The 27,333-nt window shown below is 47.2% G+C and overlaps 1 protein-coding gene across 1 annotated transcript in view; it reads left to right on the top strand.

Moving 5' to 3' along the window:
* LOC8024351 (neuralized-like protein 4) overlaps positions 1-27,333 on the top strand; it is a gene marked incomplete at its 5' end in the record, with an annotated part of 67,010 nt that overhangs the window by 16,575 nt on the left and 23,102 nt on the right. The window contains 8 exon segments of the mRNA XM_040208123.2: positions 5,069-5,147; positions 6,003-6,172; positions 8,114-8,269; positions 13,839-13,978; positions 15,208-15,411; positions 17,007-17,105; positions 24,002-24,115; positions 26,812-26,979. Coding sequence (XP_040064057.1) covers positions 5,069-5,147; positions 6,003-6,172; positions 8,114-8,269; positions 13,839-13,978; positions 15,208-15,411; positions 17,007-17,105; positions 24,002-24,115; positions 26,812-26,979 — 1,130 coding nt within the window.

The following is a 27,333-nucleotide window of genomic DNA, read 5'->3' as shown; positions in this document are numbered from 1 at the left end:
GCATCGTCCGCATGCAAAAAAAGGTCTCGCGAAATGCCCTTGCGGGTTGGGTTGCACATGCGCGTGCCCATGAGAGGGAAGGAGAGAAACGACTTTTTTTTTCAAGTAGTCCAAAAAGGCAAGGAGTGAGGTTGGTGATGTGGATTAGTTGGTTCATATTGACGAAAAGGCAAACAGTGCACAGTAAACGGAGACTAAAAGAAGTGCAAACAGGACAAGCGCTGACTCTCAACTGAACTTTAATCACATGAAAACAAAACAAAGAAAACAGCAACCCCGCCCACGTCACATGACACATTCACCACGTGTCCAAAAAAACCATCTCTTTATTACTCAAGCCCAGTGACGTTTGGCTTACGCAGTTTGCGCCTGCTTTGATAATTGCATGCGCCTCTAAAATTTCTCTATTCACTCTGTCCCTTATCTCATTATAATTCATTACTAAATTACAATTCTAAATTAAATTACAAAATTAGAAATTAGAATTCATTACTAAACACGTTTGCTGGTCTTATCACCCACGCTCAAAGAAGGATCTTCCATATGATTCATCGCACTCGTAAGCTGGTCAAAAGAAGCATTGCCTCGTCTTGCTGACAAGCTGCACTCGAGAAGTCATGTCATCATGTGATTAACGATAGTTTTACCCGGCAGGTTGAGAGCCTGACAGTGGCAGGTCGAGAGCCTGACAGTGGCAGGTTTCCCAACTTCGGTTTTATTGAGCGTTGCGGAGGGTTTGTTACAGAAACTCAAGGGGGAACCCCGTCTCCGGAGGGAAAGGCCAAATAAGAGACCGCTCATAATACCGTATCTCCATAAAATTTCACACAACTTGAAAAAAGTTGCCTTGAGGTACGATGTGCCATTGGTGTTTTCCGCTCCGTGTAAGCTGGCGCAGCTACGCGCGAGAGTTGCCGATATGAAGGACAAACGCCCTGCTTGCTCGGTGAAGCATGAAAATCAATATGTTGTTTGCAAGGTGGGAGTTGTGTACACACACGATTCCACTAACGTGTGGAAAAGCCTACGTCGGTCAGACGGGCAGATGTGTTAATCACAGACTGCGGGAGCATGACTTGTCGTTGCTATCAGTGAATGGAGCTGTAGGGGGGCATCTGCCATTGCATTGTCATGGATGGGGGTGCAGACCTATCTTCAGTAAGACTGGTATCATTGGCAATGGAAGGGACAGAGTGTATAGAGAAATTTTAGAGGCGTATGCAATTATCAAAGCGAGCGCGGACTGCGTAAGCCAAACGTCACTGGGCTTGAGTAGTAAAGAGATGGTTTTTTTGGATACATGGTGAATGTATCATGTGACGTGGGCAGAGTTGCTGCTTCTTTGCTTTGTTTTCATGTGATTAAAGTTCAGTTGAGAGTCAGCGCTTGTTCTGTTTGCACTTCCTTTAGTCCCCTAGTTTACTGTGTGCTGTTTGCCTTTTCGTAGGCAAGGAGTGCACCATTTTGCTAACTACCTCATAGATTCGGGCAGGCGTTTCAAATCTAGCTTTCTGAAAATATATTTTTTCTCTGCAAGTACACAGTATTCAAGCCTGACACTTTTAGGGCTATCCCTAGAAATCATCTTCTGTTGTTTGCAGAAAAGAAATATTGATATTGGGGAGTGTTCCTTTAAGGAATGCAGGGCACGTGTGAGCTTCTTAGTATCGTAAAGAGATTGCAGAGTTAGCCGACAAGCGCGCCCAAGAATAAATGGTGCAAGAAGCAAGCCCTGTGTTTGTTCAGTCGTCAAGGGTGGGAGTGCGGTTAATACCTGAAAGGGCCAAAAAAACGAGAACAAACTAGTGGGAGTGAACACACAGAGCACTACCGACAGCTGAACTTTATATAGAAAACACAAACACATATACGATTGTACAACATTCGAAGTCATACTGAATTGCTTATACAGTCACCGGCCGATCATTTGGACTCGGAAGGGACTCCGATATTGTTTAAATAATCAAGCAGTCCGAAAAATTTATTTCAGTCAAAATATAATATTTCCACGCATATTCCGCTGCGTATTGGCACTTTCCACTTGCTGGATGTCAGTTTTAAGTTCTCGTGCAACTTCCGCTTTATATTCGTTCACTTTTCACTTGTTTGTTGATCTGTTTGATCACGGTGCTGTGCTTTGTCGGCGCTCTCGTTGGCACAAACAGCGAAGTTGGAAGTTGGCGCCGTTTGGCACTATGTGGAGACCACGTTTACTCCTCCAAGCTCGCTTCAGTACTAAGCCTGTCGGCAAAAACCCTTTGCACTCAAAGACCACAAGAACGGCAGACAGCCGCTCTTCTCGCGGTCACACTCAAAAAACACTGACCACAAGAAGAACTGGAAGAGCCATAAGAATGGGCAGACGGCGGCCATGTTGGTAATAGTGGAACCGGAATACCCGACTATAGCCACAACCTGCGTAGGACGTGGTAGTCAGGCTACAAGGCAAAATCAAAACAACCGAAATGGCCGCGACTAAGTTCGCAGTACTATCGTGGCGGCATCTCAAAAATTGGTCGGCGACTGTATATGTTTGTGGTTTTCAAATACAATTCAGCTGTCAGTAGTGCTTTGTGCATTCACTCCTATTTCTTTGTCCCGGTTCTTTTTTTTTTGCGCTTTCACGTAGTAATGATTAGTCTTGCGTGAATAGTGAATTTTGACTTTGAAGCGACTAGTGGTCTAGGCTGAATATTTTCAATTGGAATATCGAATAGTTTTTGCACGCCTTTCACTACCACTAAGGTAGCAATTTGGGCCAGTTGGTTCATGATCACCTAAAAAACACGAGGACGAGGAAGTAGACAGAGCTCTCGTGTGTGTCTGCTTCCTCGTCCTTGTGTTTTTTTGGCACTTTTTAGGTGCTCTACTACCATTGCATAATGCTTAGATGAAAACCCAGCTAAACCTTTGAAGGTTGTTACACTTGTTCATTTATAAGCTAAGCTGAATCTATCTATATTTATGAACTGTTACCTCAGAAGTCCGGTGTTTTGGGATGGCAAGTAAACGACGGATTTGACATAAAACGAATCCTATAAAGTTGGCCAACTATACCCAATTGAGTGAATCTACAAATCTTGCTATATAAAATATTCTTTCTTTAATCTCGAGCTAAAAAAGAATGAATCGCGCATGATGAATGCAGGTTTTAAGGGCATCTCTGCCTATTGTAGTGTACTCTTGCATAGCAGTTTAATTTTGAAACTTTTACTAGAATGTAGATATGCAGATTCACAAAGTTTCCATTTATATTTAAATACAGTCGGCAGGGGTGCACCATCCCGCTTTGAATGTATGCTTTTCTTCCAAGCACGCAATTACGATATTCCTACTTCAAGTGTTTATCGCGGTGGGTTACCCCGTTGAGTGCGCTTCTTACCGAGCACCAATGTAATGCAGAGAAGCAACACCCACGGAGCTCGCTTCGCGGGTATTGCTTCTCCGCAGCGCACCGGTGCTTGGCAAGAAGCGCACTCAACGGGGCTAACCCGCCGCAATCAACACTTCGAAAAACGCGAATAGTGCAGTTCCTCTCGAAGAGAATATTCATACCTGCCAACTCCTCCATATTGTTCGTAAAATGTACGAATTAGGACTGATTTTACGATTTTATAAATCTTGCTTCAAATTTTACGAAAAATATTTTTTTTTTATTTTTTTTTATTTATTTTTTTTTTTTTTTTGTAACTCGGTTATTGGCGGTATCTTGCACCGCCACAAGAGGACGATAGGTACCGTCCACAGCAGCATTGTGGTTTTCACTATCCGTCTATCCGGTGGCAACGGATCGAAAACCAATCCAAAGCTCAAAGCCTTTGTTCGCGTGTTCGGCAGTGCACGGGTGCACGTTGGTTCGGCGTGTTCAGACATTGTTGGGCCTCGTTGTTTTGGCCAGTTTCGAGGCGAGAAGTTCGGCGTCTGTGTTTGCTGCACGTGTAACTGTAGCATTCTCCTGGTCACTGTGGCTTCGCGGCGCAATGCATAACTCGAAACCTCAAAAGAGGTACTTTTAGGTGTTCCTGAAGTCCTACACATCGAAATTTCTGTGCTTCGTGCCACCCAAAAAGCAAGAGAAGTTTGGATTCTGTAGCACGTGCACGTGTGATGTAAGCGTTTCGCACGCTGGCCAGGCTGACATTAAGCTGCACATCGCTTCGCGTAACCCCCCTTCCACCCCCCCCCCCCGCCGCGGCCGCGGGACTTCTACAATTTTGAAAGTCCACAGGTTGGCAGGTATGAATATTGAATAGTGTATTATTCTTAACTACTATTTGAAATTTTGAATATTCGCACAACCCTAGTAATGATGTACCAAAAGGCCCATTTTCACATTCTATGGGTGTGGACTGGTCGGTTGGCCGCATCCTCACTTGTGGTCATTCCACGTGACGACATTGCACTCGCGTCGTGCCGTGATCCTGGCGATGGCACAGCTGCAGAGGTGGCCTACTCTGCTGCAAGTCGCTCTTGATAGTTTGCGGAAGCTTCGGCAGGCAGGACTTGGAACGCCGTGACAACAGCGACACTCACGTTTGCCCGTCTGCACTTGATCGACCAAACATCGGAACCGTAACATCCGACAGAACAGCCCGCCGGTTCCTCCGATATGATTTTATGCCAATTCAGGACCATTTGCGATCTATAGGCAAGATAGGAGACTGCTGGTCGATACTGGTGAGGAACGTCAACTCTAGTCTCTGGTATCACAAAGACAGCACAATGGCTGGTTGGAATTGCTGCGGGAGGAAGCTCCTGGAAGCCTCAGGCCACTGACCAACGTTTTGTTGAAAGACCGGAATTTAGGCAGTTGTGGCCGATGGGAACACGCTTCTCAAGCCGTCAAGCTCTTCTTTTGAGGTGCCTCAACTTTCAAAAACTCTGCTCGCACGCATCGTGCGGAGCAAACTACCATGTAAGTATCTAGAAGGCAGCTCCAGTTGCCAAAAAGCCTCGGTTGCATCTTAAAAAATTTATCCTCACCAGAAATTGTTTTCATGTTGCAGTTTGCTGGTCAGTATTTTGTGATTCTTAGTTTGATCCTCGTTTCTTTTCTTTGTCCTCGAAGGTGTTACCGCCATCAGGCCCGAAGATTTGGAGTTCCCAAGCACAATGACTGACATCAGCCACGACACTTGGATGCTCAGGTAAACGGAAAAGATTCGGCAGAGCATCGAAATATCTAATAATGAAGGTTACCATTGTTTGGATGTCTCATGTCGTTAATATTTAATATCTGTCAGATGTGGTAGCCTGACTTTGGATAAATGCTTAACGAGCACGTTGGTAACAGCAGCAACGAGACAAAAGAATAAACACAAATGGACGAGAAAAGCACACAGTCTGTGCTTCCCATTCGTTATATGTTTATTCTTTCGTGTTGTTGCTGACTTTGAAACAACTTGCTTTTGCCTCTCTTCCCCTTTTCTCTGGATTATACCAAACAAACGAACAAGCTCAAAGGTGATTTTTTCCCGTCACTAATTAATCAGAATCGCCTTTAATAGTACCCGTTAATTGGCAAGAGGGAAGAGTGCTGTGGGTTGGCAGTTGCCCGAAACGACTGCCTCGACACACCTGCTGGCTTCCCCAACGCGCCGTTGAGAGAAAGCAGCAACCCATTCATCCGATGAAAATATTGTGTCGTAGAAAGATTTTTTTCTTGTGTAACTTTGACGAGGTTGAGATACAGCTGTAGACTAGGATTTAAGTAAGTTCCAATTAAGCTCCAGTTCACGGAGGATGATGGTACCAGAGACGGGTGAAATCACGAGCTCATGGTCCCAACTCGTGCCGTTGTTGCACAACTTGGAGTTGGTTTGGTGGCATTGACCCCCCCAAATACGCTTGGCTTTTAATGCATGCTCTTTGGTTTTAGTCGGGCATTCTCGTTGACGTGGTTTGAATCCATGGAAGGAAGAGCTGCTTATACATGTCAGCCAAGCCAGGACGTACGAGCACTTGTAGACGGGCGAGTGGAGCGTGCCCCTCGTTGCCCGCAGTGGGTCTGCCATCATGCGCAACGGGAATACGGTGCGCAACGGCTACAAGTGCGACCTGGACCAGCTGGGCGTGGGCAGCCGGGTGGGCATGATGCGGGACTCCGAGGGATGCCTACGCTACTTCGTGAACGGGGAGGACCAGGGTGTCGCCTGCAGGAACCTGCCCCCACGTGAGTCGGCTACAGGCCTGGACACCGCCCTGGTTGCAAGGGCGGTTCTGCAAACGTCCTCGGAACGTCCTGACGTTCTACATGCGTCCTTTGGAGCTTTACAGGGGCGTCTGTGCCACCTGGGACGTTTGGAACCTTCCGAGGATGTCCCGCGAATGTTTGTAGGACGTCTGTGCCATCTGGGACGTCCTCGTAATGTTCCAACCTTTTAAGGATGTCCTATGGACGTTTGTAGGACATCTGTTTCGCCTGGAACAACCGTAGAATGCCCCAATTTTGCATGGATCTCTCGTGGACATTCGTGGGATGTCGGTGCTGCCAGAGATATCTTCGGAGTTTCTCTACCATCCCATAAGTGTCCCATGAACGTTCGAACGACGTCGTGCTTGTCGATGCGGACATTCCCGTTGTTGCTCCCGCCACAGATGTTGCGATCGTAGGCCTTGTGTGCGACCGAGGGAAACGTGAAGCAAGGTCGGAGAGGTACCTTGGGAGACACTGACAAGTGCAGAGACGCGGAACATCCTACGGCTGCTTTGGAATAAAGTGGAGTGCAGCGGCGGTGACTGTGCTCTTGCAGAGCCTCAAGCAGTTCGAAAAGAACTGATGCCTGGATAAAACTATCGGCAAACTCCACTTAATTATTTTTTTACTCTTCAGTAAAGACTACACGAGTTGTTCATAACCGAGGTTTGTTTAATTAAATATACAGTCAGGGTCTTCCGCCGTGTTCCCGTCCGTCTTCGAAACTGCTGTCACTGTTTTTTTGGCTCTCGCATTTATCGAATTACTGCCGATATAAAATTTATTATAACGAATTTTATATCGGCAATAATTCATAACAAGGGCGTATTGAGGTAGATTAGCAGTAGTTATAACGAGGGACCACCATATATATGTCCTATGCCACGATTCATTTTTAACCTAAGAAGGCAGGGAAAATCTATCTTGGAGCTTAGCAAAAGTTGGTGGTTTTATTCGGGAAGTTTTTGAGTCTAAGAAGGTTAGAAAAACTATTCAGGCTCGATCAGGCTGTCGAAGACCAGGGAGCACAGAATACGTCCCACACAAACCATGCTTCGTGTGTCGTTTCGGCTAGATTTATCGTTGTTTTTATTTTGTATTTTTATCAGTGCATTAGCGCCAGGGGGCGTCCGTCTGCAGACAAAAACAGTGTAAAGAAAAGCATAGAGAGGAGGAGAGTAACGAAGGTCAAAGGTGAGAGGGAGGTGAGGTCAGGGGGCCAATGCGCGTGCGGAGGCTGGGGCAAGTCTGAACTTGCAGCAGTGTCAGGGCGAACGAGACAGAGGAAGCAGCGCCTAGCTCGGCCGGCTGAAATGCAGTGCAAAAAGCAACAAGCCGACGTGAATCTGATTCACATCTCCAAAGATTCACATCTTTGGAGTATGCTTTAGCACGAGTTTTGGGAAATGCCAAAAGCCAAAGCCGTTCCCAAAGGGAAACGTGTGGGGCGTTTCCCATAGGTCATGCTAAGGCATTCCCTGAGGCTCCACCAACAGATCCTCCCTTAATTCTTTTTTTTTTTTTTTTATTTCCTAGTATTTTTATTTTATCTTTATTTTATTATTTTATTTTTATTGTATTATTTATTGGCAGCTTGTGGCAAGGGTATCCGACTGCCACCGCATCGACTCAGGTTTAAGGCGTGTTGGAGCTCAAACTTTATTAGAGCATTTGTAACGCTCCCAGCGAGTCACTCGTTCGCGATGCTCGGTATGACGGTCGTTATGACGCTTTTTCGTGACAATTTTCTGATAGGAAAGGCCCCATAAAGCACATTTTGCATTAAAATAGCCCCATTATGCCCGAAAGATGTGCTGCATTTGGTATGCGAAAAGACAAATCGTCCCTTAACAGTTCGGTAGACGTTCCGAGTGTGCAACCACCGTCAGCTTTTGACGCTCTTGTTCTCTGATGCAGGGGTATGGGCGGTGGTGGACCTGTACGGCCAGTGCGCCCAGGTGTCTATCGTGCCCCAGCACCGCATCATGCCGGCGCTGCCGCCACCCGTAAAGTTGGCATCGACTGCCAGCCCGGACGCCGTCCGAGCAAGCGTCACGCCCGCCCACAGCCTCTGTACGTCGTTTGCTGTCTCTTTTAGCACCAAACATGTTTCACAGCTGGCTTCCAAGCCATCACGAAATGTTGTAAACAAAATATGATACTTGCTGCCAGTTTCCTCACGAAATTATTGTATCTCAAGGTACGACGCTACAGACATGAGCATGCGATGTTACGTTATGTGATCGTGTCACATGATTTAGTTGACTATAGAATGTGACGTCACGTGAGACTAGCCGCACAACCATGTCTCGTGACATCGGGTCACGGGACGTTACGATGTGACAGTGTCGGATGTCGCATCGTGACGTCTTATGGTCCTCGAGGGGTCCTCAAACGACCCTTTGAAGTGTTGCAGGTGCTCATGTCACGTGGTGCTATGACGTGACATCGTGACGTGCATTGTGAGTTGAGTGACCTGACTTCACGTAATGTCACTAGGAGATAATGTGACATTGTGACACCATATAAGACCAGTCCTGGTAGCACAATAATGTCACATGACCTGACGTCATGTCATGCGACACCATGACGTCACGTGACTTCACGTCACTTGACACTAGAGGGCTACACGGGTACGGGCCAGCCTGTGGGCTAAAGGCTGGGCTCAGGCTTCACGGTTGTATCGGGAGGGGCCTCATTGAAGCCTACGAGGCAGGCGAACGAAGCCGGCCGTGATTCCTTTTTAGCTCAAATGCTTTGGAAATTTGTGATGGCAGTGGAATGTTGTTCATTCTCCTTGCTGCCAGTGCCGCCGTCATACAGTCGCTTCTCCCCATCAAGCAAGCACACCTTCTGTACGCACGAGTGTGTGCACCCGCGGTAGAGATGAAAAGAAGTCTCTTTTCGTCCCTAATCGCAAGATACGACGGTATTACACCGAAACTGTTATGGGCTAGGGTCTGGGGAAAAATGCATCCTCACGTGTCAACAAAAAACTCCCCATTGGTCTTGGCAAGTATGAATAAATAAAAATAAGAAGAGGGGGCAACCATCTCCATATTGGTTTGTGGCAAGTATGAATAAATAAAAATAAGAAGGGGGCAACCAACGTGAGTTAGCCTTCCTTGGCATTATTAGATAGTGAAGTCCTGATCCCTTTTTATCATCTCTAGGCATCATTCTCGAGGTCGTCCTAGGCGTCGTCCTCGAGGTTGTCCTAGACGCCTTCCTCAAGCTCGTCCTAGAGGTTGTCCTAGACATTGTCCTCTAGGCATCGTCCTCGAGGTCCTCCTAGAGGTCGTCCTAGAGGCCGTCCTAGAAGTCATCCTAGATGTCATCCTCTAGGCATTGTCCTCGAAATCGCCCTAAAAGTCCTTTTTGAGGTCGTCCTCTAGGAATCTTGCTCGAGGTTCACGTGAAGATGGAGGACATGAAGTGGATGGGGTCCACAATTTTTCTTTTGATCACTTATTCCGTTGTACGCAGCGGGACTTTGAAGTTTGTACATCCTTGTCCAGACCCATCGCGACGCTTGTCTGACATGTGGGAGCGCCTGGGTTAATCCGATACGATCCTAGATTATGCTCAGAACTGTTTAATTTTAAAAAGCTGCTCCGAGAAGAGAGAAAAAAAGAAACAAAAGCCATGGTTGTAGAACGGTTGCACAATGTGGGTGGAATGGTGCCGTCACGTGCCTGAGGATGGAGGTGCGACGCGGTTAATTCTCATAGCAGTTGTGGTTGGTGTCGGGAATGCCACTGACGACTGCCACCAGTGATCCGTGAAGCAAGTGGGTAAGCGCAATGGAAGTTTCCAAAACCATCCAAAAATTTACGCATAGCGACTGGATACTGCCAATGCATGATTTCGCATAACGCAAGAAATGTTTGGAAACAAGTCTTTCGAGCAGACGACACAAAGATTTTCCCTTCTATCTCCACGCTGCACGGCCGACGGGAAAGCCCGCCTTCCCTGGTGTCGCGCTAAGAGTGGAGAGGAGGGTTTTTCTGTTGCAGTGATGACACCCCACAAGGTCAAAATTTCTGCAAAGTGTCGCCCGTAAAGCTGTTGCTTTAACCCCTTGCCTCCTAATAATGGGTGTCGCTTGTGCCACCCTTTATGGACCATAAAGCCCAACCACGAGTGTGACTCGTGTTTCGGTTTCGGCGCTGCTTTAGCGTGCTTTCTGGCAGATGGCAAAGCAACCCCTGTTATTCCATTTACCTTGGGTAGTTTGCTGATTTGTTTTGGCTGCGACAGAGAGAGAACGCTCCATTTAGCCCAAAAAGAAAAAGCAGTCGCTTGTGAGCCTTCACTCTAAAACAATGTGACTGGCACAGAGGCCCGCTTTAGCCGCCAACGGAACCTTCTTTTTGAAAGGGATTAATGGTCGGAGTAAAGAATGCCCCTCCCTGAGGGTCAGGTTGTTTTGTCCCGGTCCTTCCTAGAAGTCCTAGGTCAGGGCCGGGCGATTGTGGACTGCCGCGCTGGATGGTCGCTTCGTTGCTTGTTGGTGGTGGCGGAGCCTCGAGGAAAGGCGCTCAAAGTTGAGAGCAACGGTTGATAAAAACAAATCTATTAAAACGACAACGGCAAACTTGGTTACAGGACTCTACTGTCCGCTCACGACAGTAGAAAGGCGAAAAAAAACATGCCTCGGCGCAAAGTGCCCACCGCGCACGGTGAGGCTCAAAGAAACTGCTCGTCGCTCGCGACAAAGCTACGCGGACCGGCGGACCGCAGGAGATAATTTGCTCCGCGCACGGGCTTGTTCAAACTCAACGTTTTCTCGCCAGCGCGGACGAGAAAACTTCTTGCTGACACAGGGCCTGTCCAATCCGGACGATTATACAATTCTATTGCCCCCAGTGCCAGCGGGTCCTCCATCAATCACAGAAGGGCCAGAGAACTCGTTATTTCCCTTTTATAAGAAGAGAAACAATGCTAAACCCCTTGGGGAGCTCTCCAATCGGGGCGATACTTTACTAATTTAGGGGGAAAACACCCCCCACTTCGCCGCGTCAAAACAAATTAACGCCGTGCTTTCGAAGTGAGCGAGTAAAGCATAATGGAGTCCAAGTGGACCCAGACCGGCGCCCCTCATCGCTAAAACCTGATTGTAGCAGTCTCCCGACAGGACAAGCTGTCACTGGGAACGCGCCGTGACGACAAAGCCGGGGAGGGTGCCACTACCTCGCGGCGACAGGCGAGAATGTCTGTCTCCTTCCCGGGCCAAAGATTAAAAAGGGCTCAAGCCACTCATCCCCCTATCCTCAGGGCGAGCCGTCGGGGTGCCCCCATCCGAACGGTTGAAGGTCGATTACCTCAGTTTCCAGGAAACGATCAAATCCTCAAGCGATCCCTACAGTCGGGTATGTGTGACGACAAATCCTTCGACCTTTCCGATTGTTAGGAATCGGACGATAGTTTGATGGGCAGCGACAGGAGTGATGAAAACATAGTAAATCCTGCAAGGATTCCATCAACTTCGGCATCTGCGCATCAGTGCGACTCGGACCAGAAGTTTTGATTTAGAGCAAGATATGATACCTGGAAGTCGAGAAAATGCTTTTGTCTTATTTTAATGCAAATTGTCCATCTATAATAAAAATTTGCTGTACGTTCCTCGAAAAAAAAGAAAGAAAGTCCATCCTTTCTACTTTTGTGAAGAAGGAAGACCAGCGGAGCTGTAGTCAATACACTGCCGCAACACGCATGCGCCCGATTCCCGCTTCTTCTTGTCCGACACGCCGCCGATCGTGGATATGTCTCCGGCAAACCAGAGTCGGTCGCACACGGCGCACGTGTTGCCAAACGGGTTCTCCACGAACTCCCTCCGGAACCTCGCCGTCGCACCCAGGAACTGTTCAGCAGGCGTGGAGTGCAGTCGTCGCCGGGCCTCGCGCTTGCGCTTGGCCTCCGTGGCACGATCGTCGTCCGTGGCGTTGGCCCGCCGGCGCCCTTTACACCGCTGGTTCTGTTCTCGGCAGCGGCTTTCCAGGCGAGCGATGTGCTCTTTGGCAAGGGAATCTGAAGCGCTGGACGCAATGGAAGTCGAGGCGACAGCGGCTTTGCAGTGGTTGCGAACCCTTTCACGCTGTTGCGTACGTCGCCGCTCCTTCTGCAGCCTGTCTCCTTTCCCTGAAAGGGCGCGCTGCCGACCCATCGTGAGTCCCAACCGAAACTGATAAGAGCATAGGAGCGTAGGAAACAGCGCGCAAAACAGACGAGGACGAAGAAACAAACATGACGAGCGCTGCGCTCGTTACGTGTGCTTCTTCTTCGTCGTCGTCGTCTGTTTTTCGTACTGTTTCCTACAATGAATTCCCACCAATGCGCCCAACTATCAATTCTTCTACGATAGCTGGAAAGGTTTTCGCCATCTACGAGCAATGGTGAAAAATATACTGGTTGTGTGCTTGCCGCCGTCGCTTACAGATGGCGGTAGCTGTCCAGGTAGGTTTGTGTCGACATACCGGTCACGATCCTGGGGAACCTAGCCCTTAACAGCTCCGCTGTAAAAAATTACAGGAGGACGCTTAAGCTTCGCCTTTAGTAGTGAAACGCAATGGCTAAATAGAAACCCTGCTAGTTTCCAAGCTGTTCAAGCGTGTCTGCGTGGCCTAGTGCGTAGCATGTCTGGCTGGCAACCAAAGGGTCGTAGGTTCATATCCTGCCCGCCTAAAGTTTTTCATTAAGGCAAATGAATTACTTTATACAGTGAAATCATTTGAGGTACGCGCAAGGTCATGTGGCTGTGACTTCATGGCCCATGGAGAGAGCCTAGGTTTAAAAGAAGAGGCAACTCCAACCATTGAGAGCATTTGGAATTTAATGGCGGACAGCTCTTGGGAGATTGGTGCCTGCATTTGGTTGTCGTGTGGCCAGTGTGGCGAGTATACTGGGCAGATTGGCAGACACGTTTCCAGAAGGTGAACGCTTTTGCCTCCTCGCAGGCGGCAGCTCGTTTCGCAAACACAAGCTACATGACCCCGATAAACGAAACACAACGATAGCGAGTTTCAGCACCGCCGGCACTTAAACGGAGAAGACGAATCGCCTTGAAACAAAAGTGCACCGCCATCAACCGGCATCCTCTACGGCGGCCATTCGCAGCTTTCGACACGGTCCGTACGTAGCTCGCAGGACCTTCCTTTGATCGGAGCTTCTCGCCGTTGGCGAGAAGCGACTCTGATCTAGCAGAGAGCCCGTGCGGGGAAGTATTGACCACTTTCTGCAGGCACGGTAAATGTGCCCGACACGGCCCGTGTCTTTTTTGTTTTCCGTGTTACTTTTATGAAGTTCAGATAAAACAAAGTCGGTTATAGCGAAGTGATTTCTGATTCTCATCGACTTTGTTATAACCAAGCTCGACTGTATTTGTACCACAAGCAACCAAGAAATTTATCTTTTTTTTTTCCCAAACGTGTGTTGCGTGGCGCAAACCCAGCGAGCAAATGGACCCTGGTGGCACTGAGTTATTAAAAGGGGTTTAGTGAGCGGGGAAAGGCTTGTTTTCTAGCATCTGAAAGTGTCAAATTCAAACCTCTTTTTAACAAACATTGTGCATCAAAATTCCCGAGATTCTTTTTTTTCTGCAAGTTGGGTGCATTTGTTAACCCTCTTGCTGTTGTCGTTCCAGCGGTGAACCACCAGTTCAATGGATGCTGTGGCAAGAATGTGGTTCTGAGGAACGGCAACAAGGTTGCCTGCCGCACGGTGGGCTTCAACAATGCCCTGGTGTTCAGCGCGGCCCCTCTGGAGCTGGAAGAACTCTTTGAGGTTTGTTTGCTCACATTCTCTCCTTCGTTTATTAACCCTTTGAGTGCCAGGTTTCTTTCCCACATGTTGAAGGCACTTTTGGTTTCATGCTGAAAAAGTGTAGCGTTCTTTAGGACAGTGGTTCTCAACCACTGATGTTTCGAGACCCCTCGTAGATCGGCGGAAGTGAAGGGGGACCCCTTCCACTGGGGAGGGGAGGGGGAGGATTACAATGGCGAATGGCTAAATGCATGCAAACCAACTCTCAAGCTCTGAGATAAAGTCCCGACTGATTCGGCTCACATGGTTTGGTCTAGATAAAGCAGCCAGCTTCAATAAATCTATTGCTCAGCTCGACTAAGGGTTGAGGGGAACCTGAGAAGGCCTTCAGGGACTTCAAAGAGTCAGCAGATCCCCATTTGGGAACCTCTGCTTTACGAGATATAGTTATTTATCCGAGACATACTCATGTAGGTGCTCAAAGTTAATTGACGTGTCTGCATTCCTACAATCTACAATATTTTTCTCGAATTGTACTTTTTGAGACACGGTACTATTACAAGTGGCATCTAAACTTCGTACACGGGGGTCGCTCTATTCCAGTGGCCTTGACCTGCATTATTGTTTTCTGAAACTGGGACTTTGCTATTTAGTTTATTACTAAATTAGTTATTTTTTACTAATTTTGAGATCTCTCCACTCGTCTGAAGCGCAAGCTGGAGTGACGTAGATTCACCTATCTGGAACAATTATTTATTTATTTATTCATTACGTACCACAGGCCTCGATTAGGCCCTTGCAGGTGTGGGGCACAGATTCAAAAGATGTAAATAATAGAAAAAGCAAGGCACATTTCAGCCATCGTTTTACGTAACTAACAGTAAGGGGAATTGCAGTGACTGTCAGAATAAACAATCGACGCCCCAATACAAAAATGTGACAGAAAACATAACGGCACAAATTAAAAAAGGCGATTATCGGATGCTTTTTTAAAATTGGGGGAGATAAAGATAGCGTAGGGTAGCGTGTTTCAATGAGATATAATGCGTGGAAAAGATGAAAACTTGAAAATGTTAGTTTGAGCAAATATTGGCTGAACCCGGGGTGATTCCTAGTTTACCCCGAAAGATAATCGAGTCAATGTGGAGCTTAAATGAAATACAGCAATGGAAGTCCATTTGTGCCAAATTGTGCCTTGAACATGCTCCATTTGGCTCAAAATTGGGCAAACCCAATGGTCTTGGGTGCAGGTACAGGTGGAGCAGGTGAGCAACGTGTGGGCGGGCACGCTGGTGCTGGGGCTGACCACGCTGGCCCCCGAGGCGGGGCTCCCCCTGCCCTCGAGCGCCCTGTGCATGCCCGGCCACCACTCCTGGCTCCTGGTGGGCTCCAGGGTCTTCCTGGACGGCACCCTGCTCAGGGACAACTACGGGCCTTCCCTGCATCGGCTGGCGGTGAGCACACCCCCGCAAAGAAACTCTCAGAATGCCTGGAAGCTATATTTTATCGGAAGGTATTAAACATACAACGTCAGGGGTTGTGGTGTCCCTGAGACAACGTCGCATGAAATGGCGTGTGTGTGGACGCACAAACTTCTGGGAGGGCAGGCCTTTGTCGTAAGGTGCTTCAGGCTCGAAAACTTGGATTGGCCTTGAATTTCAATTTTTGCATCGATTGGATCGATTAAAGTGGAAGAAACGGGGAAAGAAAGACAGAAGACTATGTTGCGACATTGTCTTCTTTCGATTGAATTATTGCGATGGTTGTAGCGACGGTAACTAACTTCTCTTTAAACCAGCTGGGTTATCTTATTTACTCGCATAATCAACACACTTTTTTTTCCCGAAAAATTTACACATATTTGGTTCATTACATGGGGTAAAATTTTTGCATTTACACACTTCGTGCAGATGTCATATTAGGTACCAATATGACACGGCAAGGTACTGTGGCACGTCTCCAGTGATGGAGGCACATCCACGGCTGGTTGGGGGCTCGCCACCATAATCATGCTTTATAAATTGCAAACCTTTCTAGGGCGCTTTCGGGGTGCCTTTTGCTAAAAGAAATGCGCACTAGGAAGCTCACTCAGCACAAAAAGCAACACAACTGTTCTTAGGCGATATATATTGCTAGTATCGAGCGGGCACGCTCAGATATAATCCGCAACTATGCATATAAGAACTCGTATGAAGTCCGATTCCCGACCGCATGCTCGGGTATAATCCGCGACTATGCGTAAAAGAACTCGTACGAAGTGCGACTGCTGAAACCCGCTCGCACAGATCAAAGTTCGTTCACGGAGAGGCTACCATACACTCTCAGCCTACAGCGCAACGCGTACCTCTCGCTGTGCCGTTCTGCTGCGGATTAAATGAATGCATTTACCCGGAGTATGTGAAATTAGGCCTAATTACTTTCAGGATTTCACTGTCCGAAAGCGGACCACAGACGACGGCTTGTTTGTTGACATTGATGCATCCAATAGGCGAAGAATATCCGGGGCTCGGCAATTCCTCGACCCAAGCTTCGTCAAGTGTGCGCGACACTCGGTTTCACGGTTGATCACTTCCGTAACTACGGCTCAAAAGCGCGGAAGGGCTCGTTGGCTAACCAAGGTCCCTCCGGTTGCGAATTCGATGCAGAACTAACCACACCAACGACAGCAAGTCGGAAACGTTGTGACGAGGCAGCGAGTGCGCTCCCACATACGGTTCTTTTCCCGAGGCGGGAGAGAACAAGCCCTCGCTTTAGAGGAAACGGTTAGACGCAAAATAGCAGGATCAAAGCTGGGTCGTGCAACCGCAAAAGTGACTCTCGTTCCACTCCCGCTGGAGCACTAACTTTGGCAGGGCTTTCTTTCAGAGCCACCATGCACGACGACATTCACGCCGGGGGGGCACAAATTGCATACCGAGTTTATCGCATCACCACAAAGCAACACATCTTGTGGTACCGCCGCCCTCACCACGATGGTACAATAAAGACACAAATTTTTAAGGGCAGTGTTGTGTGCACTGAGTGCGAGTTGCTTTGGCTCGTCTCGCAGGCAGGGGAAAGGATTGGAGTTCAGCACTGCTTCGATGGGACGCTGCACATTCACCTGAACGGAGAGGACCTCGGGCCAGCCGCTTCCAACCTCCCTAAGGTGGGCCTCTCAACCTCAAAATAGACCCTTTTCAATATTCAGTGCCATCCGATGGCTAAGAAAGCAGCTTCGCATGACCTCTCTCGTGGGGAGATATGGTTAACTTTCCACCACGGTTAAAGTTAACCAGCTTCAAGCAAACGGGCCCTGGTGACTCGAAAAGCTGCTTCACTTTCAACAAACTAATGTCAGTCGTGAAACTGTTTTTCATGAGGCGTCAATGGCAGATGAGAATTGGTTCCTCGATCACCTCGCAATTTTTTCTCCATTTGTTAGTTTCAATGGTTGAACGTAAGAAATGACCAGTACAAAGTGGCAACCAATAAGCCCCTCGATTAAATTTCTGTCATCTAAAGGCTTTAGAGCCAAACAGGTGCCGAGAGATTGATTGGACCAGACTCCGAAATGAGCGCTCACGCAGGCGTCGTGTCTAATTCGTGAGTCATGTTTTACTGACGTCTCTAACACACAGGCCTTGTCTATCCTCCGTTTGGTAGCACCTTCAAGTTCTTCCTTCATCAGCATCAAGAAGGCCGCCATTAGTTTGGCACAAAGGCCTGAGATGATGATAGTGATCAAAGTGGCCAGACTGCATTTTGAAAAGGGTCTCTTGTGCATGCATGCTCTTAGAGCAAGGGCTGCTCGAGGCTGCATTATTCCAGAAGTGTGGGCCCATGTTGGAAAGCATACTAAGTATAGACTTGGACGAGAAGGGACCTGTTTATGTTTTCCGGCGTGTGCTGAGTGTGCCAAAACTCCAAGAAGAACCTTTTTCGGATATATGGCTCAGTATCAATCACGCATGCGTTCTGGAAGTTGATCGGATGGTCGTGAACATCACTGTGATCCGCGACGGTGCTGCGCTCGTGATTGAGCTTGCACACATCGTTCTTCTGTTGTGTGATGCTTCACGGAAAGTTTTTCGTCTTGCCGATGTAAGTCCATCGTTGATGATCTCACGAAAAATGTTAGGGGTGTCGCGAACCGGCCGAGGTTCGAGTTCGACCAAGTTAGGCTTTTTCGAACCTTTTGTAGAAATTTCGACGAACCTTGTATTGAGGTTTGACTCGTGAGCACATGCGCGACAGGCTGGCCAGTTGGCTTCGGATTGGATGGTAATGGCTAAGGGATAAATTAAGGGCACCGCTGATTGGTTATTTCAGTTAATACAGTACAAAAAAAAAATAAGTTATTAACGTCTTCAGTGATTAGAATTGGTTTCTTTTAATTGCAACTGTTCATAAAATAAAATAACCCTTTGCATAAAAATAAATTTTCCAAACCTAGACATGCGTGTATCAAGGTCTGGCCACACTGTCCGCAAAGTCGAACCAGTCGAATCTGATGAAAAGTTTCGAAGGTTCGTCAAACCGGTTCGACCCAGTCGAACCCCGAAAGTTCGACCTAAAAATCTGGTTCGACAAAAGTTTGCGACACCCCTAAAAAATGTAGAGCCCTTCCACTTCAGGTGAAGATGGAGGACCAGCGAAGCTGTTATCTTTACGACGTCTAGGACGACCTCAAGGACGATGCCTACAGGGCGACGTCTAGGACAACTTCTAGGATGACATCGAGGATGACGCCTAGAAGACAACGCCTAGGACGATGCCTAGAGAAATTCAACCTTTCCACTCTGGTGAAAACCAGAGTGCAAAGGTTGCCGCCATCGCTCATAAATGGCAGTAGCTGTCCAGAGTTTTGTGTTGACATTTGTTTGCCCGTGGACACGATACTGGGGAAACTAGCCCTTAGCAGCTCTGCTATAAAAATGGCTACAGCAACAGTTTTGTTGAGTGCATCACCCATTGCAAAAGTCGCAGGTGCCAGAACAAAAAGCCATCACAACACACTCAGCCTCGGCCCATCGCGCACATCAGCACCCTCCCCCTGCGTAAGGGGGACCAGCGAAGCACTAGCACGTGTGCTGAAAAAAGAAGGACTCCAAGTGGCCCACAAGCCTGTGTCCACACTGGGACCCTTCATGCTGCAACCCAAAGATCGCCTTCCAAGAGAGAGAGCACAGGGCGCGGCCTACAAGATCCCACATCGGCAAGACGAAAAACTTTCCGCAACGCATCACGCAACACAAGAACGACATGCGCAAGCTCAATCATGAGTGCAGCGCTGTCGTGGAACACTGCGATGTCCACGACCATCCGATTGACTTCAAGAACGTGCGCATGATTGAAAGTGAGCCATATATCCGGAAAAGGCTCTTCTTAAAGCCTTGGCACATTCAGCACACACCAGGAAAAATAAACAGGTCCCTGGGTTCTTTGCCATCGGCGTATGTCCATGGATTGTTTCACCTAACGACGGCAATGAGCAAGAAACCGTCTGTACAGAAAAGGAAGAAATTTTGAGTTATAATCAACTGAGGGGAAGATGAAAGCTGCTGCTGCTTTATGCGGTTTAGTCACCCCTGATGAAGAAATCGAGCAGGTTTTGGGACGTTGGGCTGTACCTTTTTCGGGAATTTGGTTGGAGTACCTCCTTTTTGAATTTAAATACTAAGTATCTCATGGTTCACCAAAACAGAGCATGCTAATAACACAGACAGTCTGTGCCTCTTGTCATGTGCTTAAAATAGTCGAAAGGTCCGCAGTTTTGTAGCTACCTTAGTAGGATTTCCAAGAAAAGGGTGTTTCTTTAGGATCTATTTTTACTGTGGCAGCTGTTAGTGCCCTTTTCCGGCAAAAAATGATCACGTACGAACACAAAAGTACAGCAGAGACACTGCTCTCCCTCTCCCCATGGGTCCTCACACACCGCCCTTCACCCCTGTAGGCCGCTGCTGTTCTTGATCAGGTTCCGTTCTCGTGTGCTCTCTGCGCCTCTGCGGAACAGTTTGCGTACATTTGCTTCTTCCACCGCAGGATCGGTCACGGGTGGCCGCTTCCTGAAGGAGTGTATCAGCCGAAAAAAAAGCATGTCTTTGTGTCCTTCTCCAACTCATGCAACATCTGGCACAATCGTTCCACCAAAGCACACATCTCCTCACACACGTCGCCTATACAATTCCCCTGAAAGCAGGGAACCCGTTGCAAACATTGTACAGCACACTGGCTGGAGGGGAACTTCCTTCAGCATGCCTCCCCACAATGCAGCAGCTACCCTTGTCAATCGCGACACACTTTGCGTGGTTGTTGGCAATTTTTGTCAAAGATTGACATTCTTAGCTGCTGGTGTCCTTTATTCGACTCGAACCCAAATTGTGTGAAATTTATGATTGTCGTCATTTTACGGGACCTTGGATCATTTTCAAGCTGGTGAACTTGTACATTTCCGCTCGAGCGATATATTTCACAGCCCAGAGTTGCACACGCAGTTTAACTGCCAAACATTTTATTTTAGTATAGTAACACACTATTCGGTATAGGTAATAGTATATCTGTAGGGTTGTTCCTACGTCAGATCATACAATAATGTTTCCATGTCAGATCATGCAATGATGGTCCGGGTCAGATTAGTAGTTTTATTTATGTAAAAAGTATATGTGAAAGCCATATTTGGGTAGGAGCATCCAACTATATGTGAATGTTGTAGCAAATTTTTTTCTGGAGATATAAAATTTCGAAACTCATGACGTTGAGATTGTCAAGGTTTCACCATGGTACTTTGCACAGCCACCTGTTTTACACCGAAGCGTGAACGGAATAATCGGTCAATACTTCAGCTTGGGCGAGTAGGTTAATCATGCTAGTACTTCAGAGCACACAACAGACCATCAAAACAGATCCACTTTTACGCACTTGTTAGTGCGTAAGAGTAAAAGATAACGAAGATGATGTTTAATATATCCGAGAGTTGACAGTCAGCGCTGCGTGAGTGTTGTTTCTTTGTGTGGATCTGTTTTGATGGTGTGTTGTCTGTTGTGCGCTGTGAAGTACTAGAACGGAATAATTTTTTCTGTTTATTTTATGAAAGGTTTACAATGTGTTCATGGACTTGGACATTACAGTAAAATATTTCTATGCAAAAAGAGCTGCGAGACATGTCAAGTAATCATGTTTTAGAGACACATTCACATATTATTTACCAACAAACTATTTGTTATAAAGTGGCACAAAATATATCGAAATGTGCATCTTTATGTGAATTTTATGAATATATAAAAAAGATATTCTTAGCCCTTCTTTCAAACTCTCCTTAACCATTTGCAGCGTCTTGAACTAAGTTGTGATGGCAAACCACTGAGTAACATATAACCTCCCCAAGAGAAAAAGGATAACAAACCTTCTCTCAAATTGAGCTAGCTTGTCTTGGTCATAGGGGCCTTGCCGCACAATATCGGCTACAAAAAGGCATTTTCTAGAACCGAGAAAAGCTATCATAGGGTGTAGGAAGTTTTGGGTTCTTTAGCGTAGCTTTGTGTTTGCCTCCAAAGTCACCCGGGAGAGGGGGTGGGCCAGCTGCCGACGGTTGCTCACAAAGAGCTGTCGGGAGTGCCACTGCTGCCGCCAGTTGAAAACCGTATGCACAGTCCATTTCTGTGAAACTCAAAACCCTCGCACAAGGCTAGGGAAGTAGTGTCTGGAAAGTCGGTATATTGGTGTTCAACATTGTGTGATGGCAAACAAACCAGCCTGCCGTTTTTATATATTGATGTGCACCATTCACTGGGATACAGATAGAAGTTGATAACCACAAATGTTTAGTTGTTTTGTGTCAGTTCATGCAATGATAGTCTGGGTTTCGCATATTTTTATAAAATATGTACTACTATATGAAAATCATGTCCTTGGGAGAAGCACTCAGCTATATGGTATATATAGGGTGTTTCACGAAATGCGGACCAAATTGTTCTCGTGAAAAGTATGCATCGCACAGAGACAAGGTTGATGTAATTTTGATTACTGCCAAAGGGCAGATTTGGGAACAGAGAACAGTGTTTGATATAATTAAGTTAATAATTACTCATAGTAATCAACTTTATAATGAATAAATTTAAATGTATCAGTCAAATTAGAATCATATTGGGCATCATCAAAAACTATGAAATCCACCTACATTATAAAGATATAAGGCATGCGCAACATTTTACGGCGCCCCAATAAACTTTCTGCACCCTGCAATAGAGCAGCACGTCTGTACAGCCTTTGTCTTTCCTAGAAAATGTCTCTTTAGTGTTGACGTCGTGCGGCAGAACTTCTCTAACGAAGTCGAGCTAGCTCAATTTGAGTCATGATTTACAACAACCGTGAGACGGGAAAACAAAGACAAACACGACGAAATCTCAAATTTTAGATTTCGTAGTGTTTGTGCTTTTTGTTTTCCCCGGTCTCAGGGTTGACTTAAATCATGAATGTAAACCAGCTCGCCTGCACCCTATCACTCATTTCATCAATTTGAGTGAAAATTTATGATCGTTTATTTTGGGGTGAGGTCAAATGTTACTCAATATTTTGCCATTACATGTTTGTTCAAGTCACTGCAAATGGGGGAGTTAAAAAAAAAAAAAAGATGGAGTTTTTAAACTATCGACGTGCAATTTTGCCATATTTAGAGAAATCAGCTGCTTGTCTGCATTGATAACAGAACAGCAATAATGGCTAAGCATATTTTTTTTTTATATATTCATAAAATGCATCTAAAGGTGCTTATTTTAATACCTTTTGCGTCATTTTATACAAAGTAGTTTGTTGGTAAATAATTTGTAAATGTGTCTCTAAAACATGTTTAGTTGACATGTTCCGTAACTTTATTTGCATAGAAATATTTTATTTAAATTTTTAATACTGTGCATAGCACATGTTGTAAGCATTTTATACAATAAATACCGGGTGAAACAAGGAGACGGTAGGCTCTTTAAATCGACCGGAAAATTCGGTTTCTTAACCTATCGCGCTACGACTTTGTGCAGCGTTGCCCACAGATGGTGCATTTTTTTTGTAAAATTTGCAAAGAGCGGACTTACCTGAGGAAAAAATAAAGAAAGAAAAAGGCTTAGCTCCTATGGAAACGCAGCGACGCCACCGGTCTGCAATCAACACGGCGCCGTTTTGCACGGTAGACAAGAGATGGCGCAACGAACGCCGCCAACGAATGAGCATACGGCGCCGAGAGCCAGCGTTTTTAGCAGACGATCTTTTCGAATTAAAAGCGGCGCGCGTTACGCAAACGGCGACAGTTGCAGAAACAAAAACAGGCGCGGTAACAAAAAGCAACTGGAGTTCCTTGTCTGCTAAAAACGCCGGTTCTCGGCGTCGTCTGCTCGCTCGTTGGCAGCAGTTGGCGTCGCGACCGCTTGCGCCATCTCTTGTCTACTGTGCGAAACGGCGCCGTGTTGATTGCAGACCGGTGGCGTCGCTGCGTTTCCATAGGAGCTAAGCCTTTTTCTTTCTTTACTTTTTCCTCAGGTAAGTTCGCTCTTTGCAAATTTTACGAAAAAAATGCACCATCTGTGGGCAACGCTGCACAAAGTCGTAGCGCGATAGGTTAAGAAACCGAATTTTCCGGTCGATTTAAAGAGCCTACCGTCTCCTTGTTTCACCCGGTAGAATAAATATAACTATGTGCATGCTTCAGTGTGAAATTGATGGCTGTGCCAAGTACCATTGTGAAACCTTGGCAATCTCTATGCCTCAAGCTTCAAAATTTTATGTCTCCAGAAAAAAAGTAGCTACAACGTTCACATATAGCTGAATGCTGCTTCCAAGAACATGGCTTTCACATATAGCTCTTGCATAAATATAAAAAGATATTACCTGGACCATCAGTGTATGATGTGACGTGGAAACAGCCTGTAGTACACAGCCACTCCGATGCATATTTAGTGACTGGCCCAAATGAACCCACCACCAAGTAAGTGATTTTGGGCAGCAAGATGCTCCTTGGCAATACTAGCAGTTGTGAGAGTGGAAAGGGAGTTCCAGTGTGGGCCTGAATGTGTTCAGACGCTGTATGCTGTCTTGGACCTGTATGGCATGCTGGAGTCGGTGTCCCTGTGCAGCAGCAGCATTGTTCCCGCCACTCACTCGGCCGCCACCAACTACTACGATGCCACAGAGGTGAGCACTTCTCCAATCGTTTCCGACCACCCAGTCGGATAAACAACAACATGCAACAGTTTGAGGTACATTGGATATCAAACAGGATAGCTGGGCGAGTTGGTATGTATTCATAATGGAACAGCGCAAATATTACAGGGACAGAGGAAGGAACTGGACAGGACAGCGCTCGTCCTGTCCAGTTCAGTGATGTGATTGCTGCGCCAATTGCGCCAAACTGCGCCAAGGGGCTAACCCTGCTACATCCTGCTACATTTTGCCAAAATATTAGTTATCTGCGCCAAGACTGCGCCAAAGGACCAATTTTGGTCGCCTTTCAAAACCGAAATTAAACTGAGTACTGTAAATGAGCACGCATGAGCTATGTGGCGCAAGCGGCCGCCCGACACAAAGTACCCTGCATCAATCGTTCATCCGGTCTTGCGTGGTTATTCCCGCCGTCTCTCGTTTGGCGCTCTCGTTGTCTCGCGTCTTTTTTGAAAAAATTCAGCGATAGACGTGTTCGTGTGCAGACGCCCCGAGGCTAGCGTGCCGGGTACCAGCCATGCCGTCATACTTTGAAACGAAATTATGTTTTTGTGCGGCGGGAGTTGCTTTGTGAGCTGAAGCACTCGCTGCTGAAGCAACAGCCGTGGGAAAACTATATTTGGTCCCTGCCTGCCAGTCACCGTGGTCGCGCGACGTCGGGTGTTGCCGTCCGCACGTGGCTGCATATATGGAGCTTTTTTAAAATAAAACTAAGTACCGCCACAAGTTCATCAACATTCCTGTTCTTGTTTAAATCACGCGTTACTACAAAAATCTACCTTTAAAGACTGATGTGTCGAAGTATTGATTGCCTAGGTTTCTCTCGGTGAGCCTTCTTTCGGGATGGACCGTAGTACGTGAAAAATCTGCCGCGAAAGAAATTTGGTGAAGAGAAGTGAGCTAAAGCAAAGCAGGCAATGTCTGCACTCTGAACCCGCACAGCGCACTTGTTTGCCTTGAGTTCAGAAGAACGTTCTGATCCTGGCTCGCGATGTCTTGCATCAATGTGCTCAGGTCCTTTTTATTTTCTTTTTCTCTGTGTTGAGCTTGTATTTCACCTGATGGCCTGGCAAGCGCTGAACTGTTTTTTGTCGTATGCTGGACAATTACATTTTGCAAACAATTTTGGGAACCAGTTGGCGACGGAGCAGAGTGGCATGGTTTCGATCGAACAGCCCTCTCCGCTCGCGCGACAGTTTTGCATTGCATTGCAGTAGGTACGGGTTTAATCAGTTGGAGACTTCTTCCATTTATTATATAACTAGTCTACCTAATACTGTGCTATTTACTACTAAGCTGGTCGTTTTGAAATAAATTTTAATATGTGCAGTTTGGTTCTTATTTAACTATAGTGCGTACATATATATGTATAATTTAACTGAAGCATTGCAAAATGTGTCATGTCAAAGGCATTTCAGTTACATGTTGAAAGACTCCCAGGGGGTCTAACTTGACTATAATTTGTTGATTGCGGCGAGCAAAGTGTTTTTCGTCTGTCCAGCACTTAAGGCGATCATTTTTATTTTTTCTAAGAATGTCTGCTCCAAAAGCCACTTTTGCTGCTCCAAAACACTGTTTTGGCTGCTCCAAACGCCACTTTTGCTGCTCCAAAACACTGTTTTGGCTGCTCCGAAAGGTGCTCCAAAACGGCTTAGGCCAATCACATCACTGCCAGTTCCTTCCTCTGTCCCTGTAAAATTCGCGCTGTTTCATTATGAATACATTGGATATCTTCCAAGTCTGGAACATATTCTTTATGGAATATTGACTCATTGCCATCGTGTTCCCTGATTCTTTCTCGTTGGGTACGCAGTGAAACAGTTAAGAGGCATCCAAATGGGCCCATATTAAAACGCGGGTTTAGTAACCTCATCTGAGAAACATCGCTAGATGCATCGGAACTAACTCGACTAATGTACTGGAAGATGCGGGCGTGTGCAGCTTAGGAGGATTGCCAGTTACACCGGCGGTTCCTAAATAGGGATCTGCAGACCCTTTGGGGTCCTCCAAGGCCGTCTAGGGGTCCCCCAAGCCCTCGCCTGCCAGTGACGCCGAGCAACAAAAGTTGTTGTTTTATCGATCCCGACTGTCCCCGCAAAGCTAGACAGATGAAACTACGCACACCAAGTAAAGTAGGGTTTCAAGGTTGGTTCGCCCACGTTTAGTTTTCTTACCATTTTGTCATTGTAATTGTCCCCCGGCGGATGGGGTTCCCGTCCTTTCTGCCAATCCACAAGATGTCCCCGAAACACGACCGAGTTACACGTTGTGCAGAATAAGAGCGCTCAATGCTAAGAGATGACTGTGGGTCCTAAACGCTTAAAAATGCCCCGTATCAGAAGGTAAAACATCCTCAGCGTGTGCCGGCATCCTTTAGAGTGGTCCCTAAATTTCCAAGCAATACCGTCGCACTCGCATCACGCTGTCCATCTTGATCCCGGCGTCATGTGGTAAATCGCTCCCCACCTCAACAGTCCACAGTAGCTTTGGCAGTCGGGACGCCGCCGACACTCGTGCTCGTCATTCTTGCCACAACTCGCCCGACCGACTGCCACGAGCGCAACACTGGGGTATTTGCGACGTCGCTTGATGCCACCCGGGGGCCAATGCCCAGCAAAGCCAGTCCAAGCCCCGGGCACCGAGATTCCCGCTTGTGTGGCTGTGCGCAGCTGAGCCAGTGCAGTCCCAGGAAGGAGCGGGTGAGCCTGGAGCTGCATGAGAACCATGGGCGCAACGTGCGGCTGCGGGGAGGAAACCTGGTGGCCTGCCGGGTGGCGGGCTACGGCCACGGCCTGCTGGTGTCCAGCAAGCCCCTGCCCAGGGGACAACTCTTTCGGGTGAGGAAGCACCGCCGCGACGAGAGCCGTTCTCATCGATGCGAGAAGCCTGGTTTGCTTGTATTCCAACAAGTGTATCGGTGAATCGAGGATCCGGATGAAGAAAATCGCCGCTCTTTTATCCGAATACTGGCAATTCCGGCGACCCATAGGGGTTGCCACACTATCGACAGATATGGCGGTCAAAAATGGGTCGTGCCTAGCCGTATGCCAGCTCGTCGCGCAGCGCCCTGGTTAAGCGGGCGAGCATTAGCTTCAGAATGGATCGCATCAGTTTTTATCCACTACGTTCAGTACCTGCGGTAGTGTGTTGGTGTAAGCGAGCATCCAGAGGATTCTTTGGGGAAGCGGTGG

Source organism: Ixodes scapularis, unplaced genomic scaffold, assembly GCF_016920785.2.
Source record: "Ixodes scapularis isolate PalLabHiFi unplaced genomic scaffold, ASM1692078v2 PGA_scaffold1__304_contigs__length_218370807, whole genome shotgun sequence".
Lineage (NCBI taxonomy): Eukaryota > Metazoa > Arthropoda > Arachnida > Ixodida > Ixodidae > Ixodes > Ixodes scapularis.
This window is presented reverse-complemented; position numbering and strand designations above follow the sequence as displayed.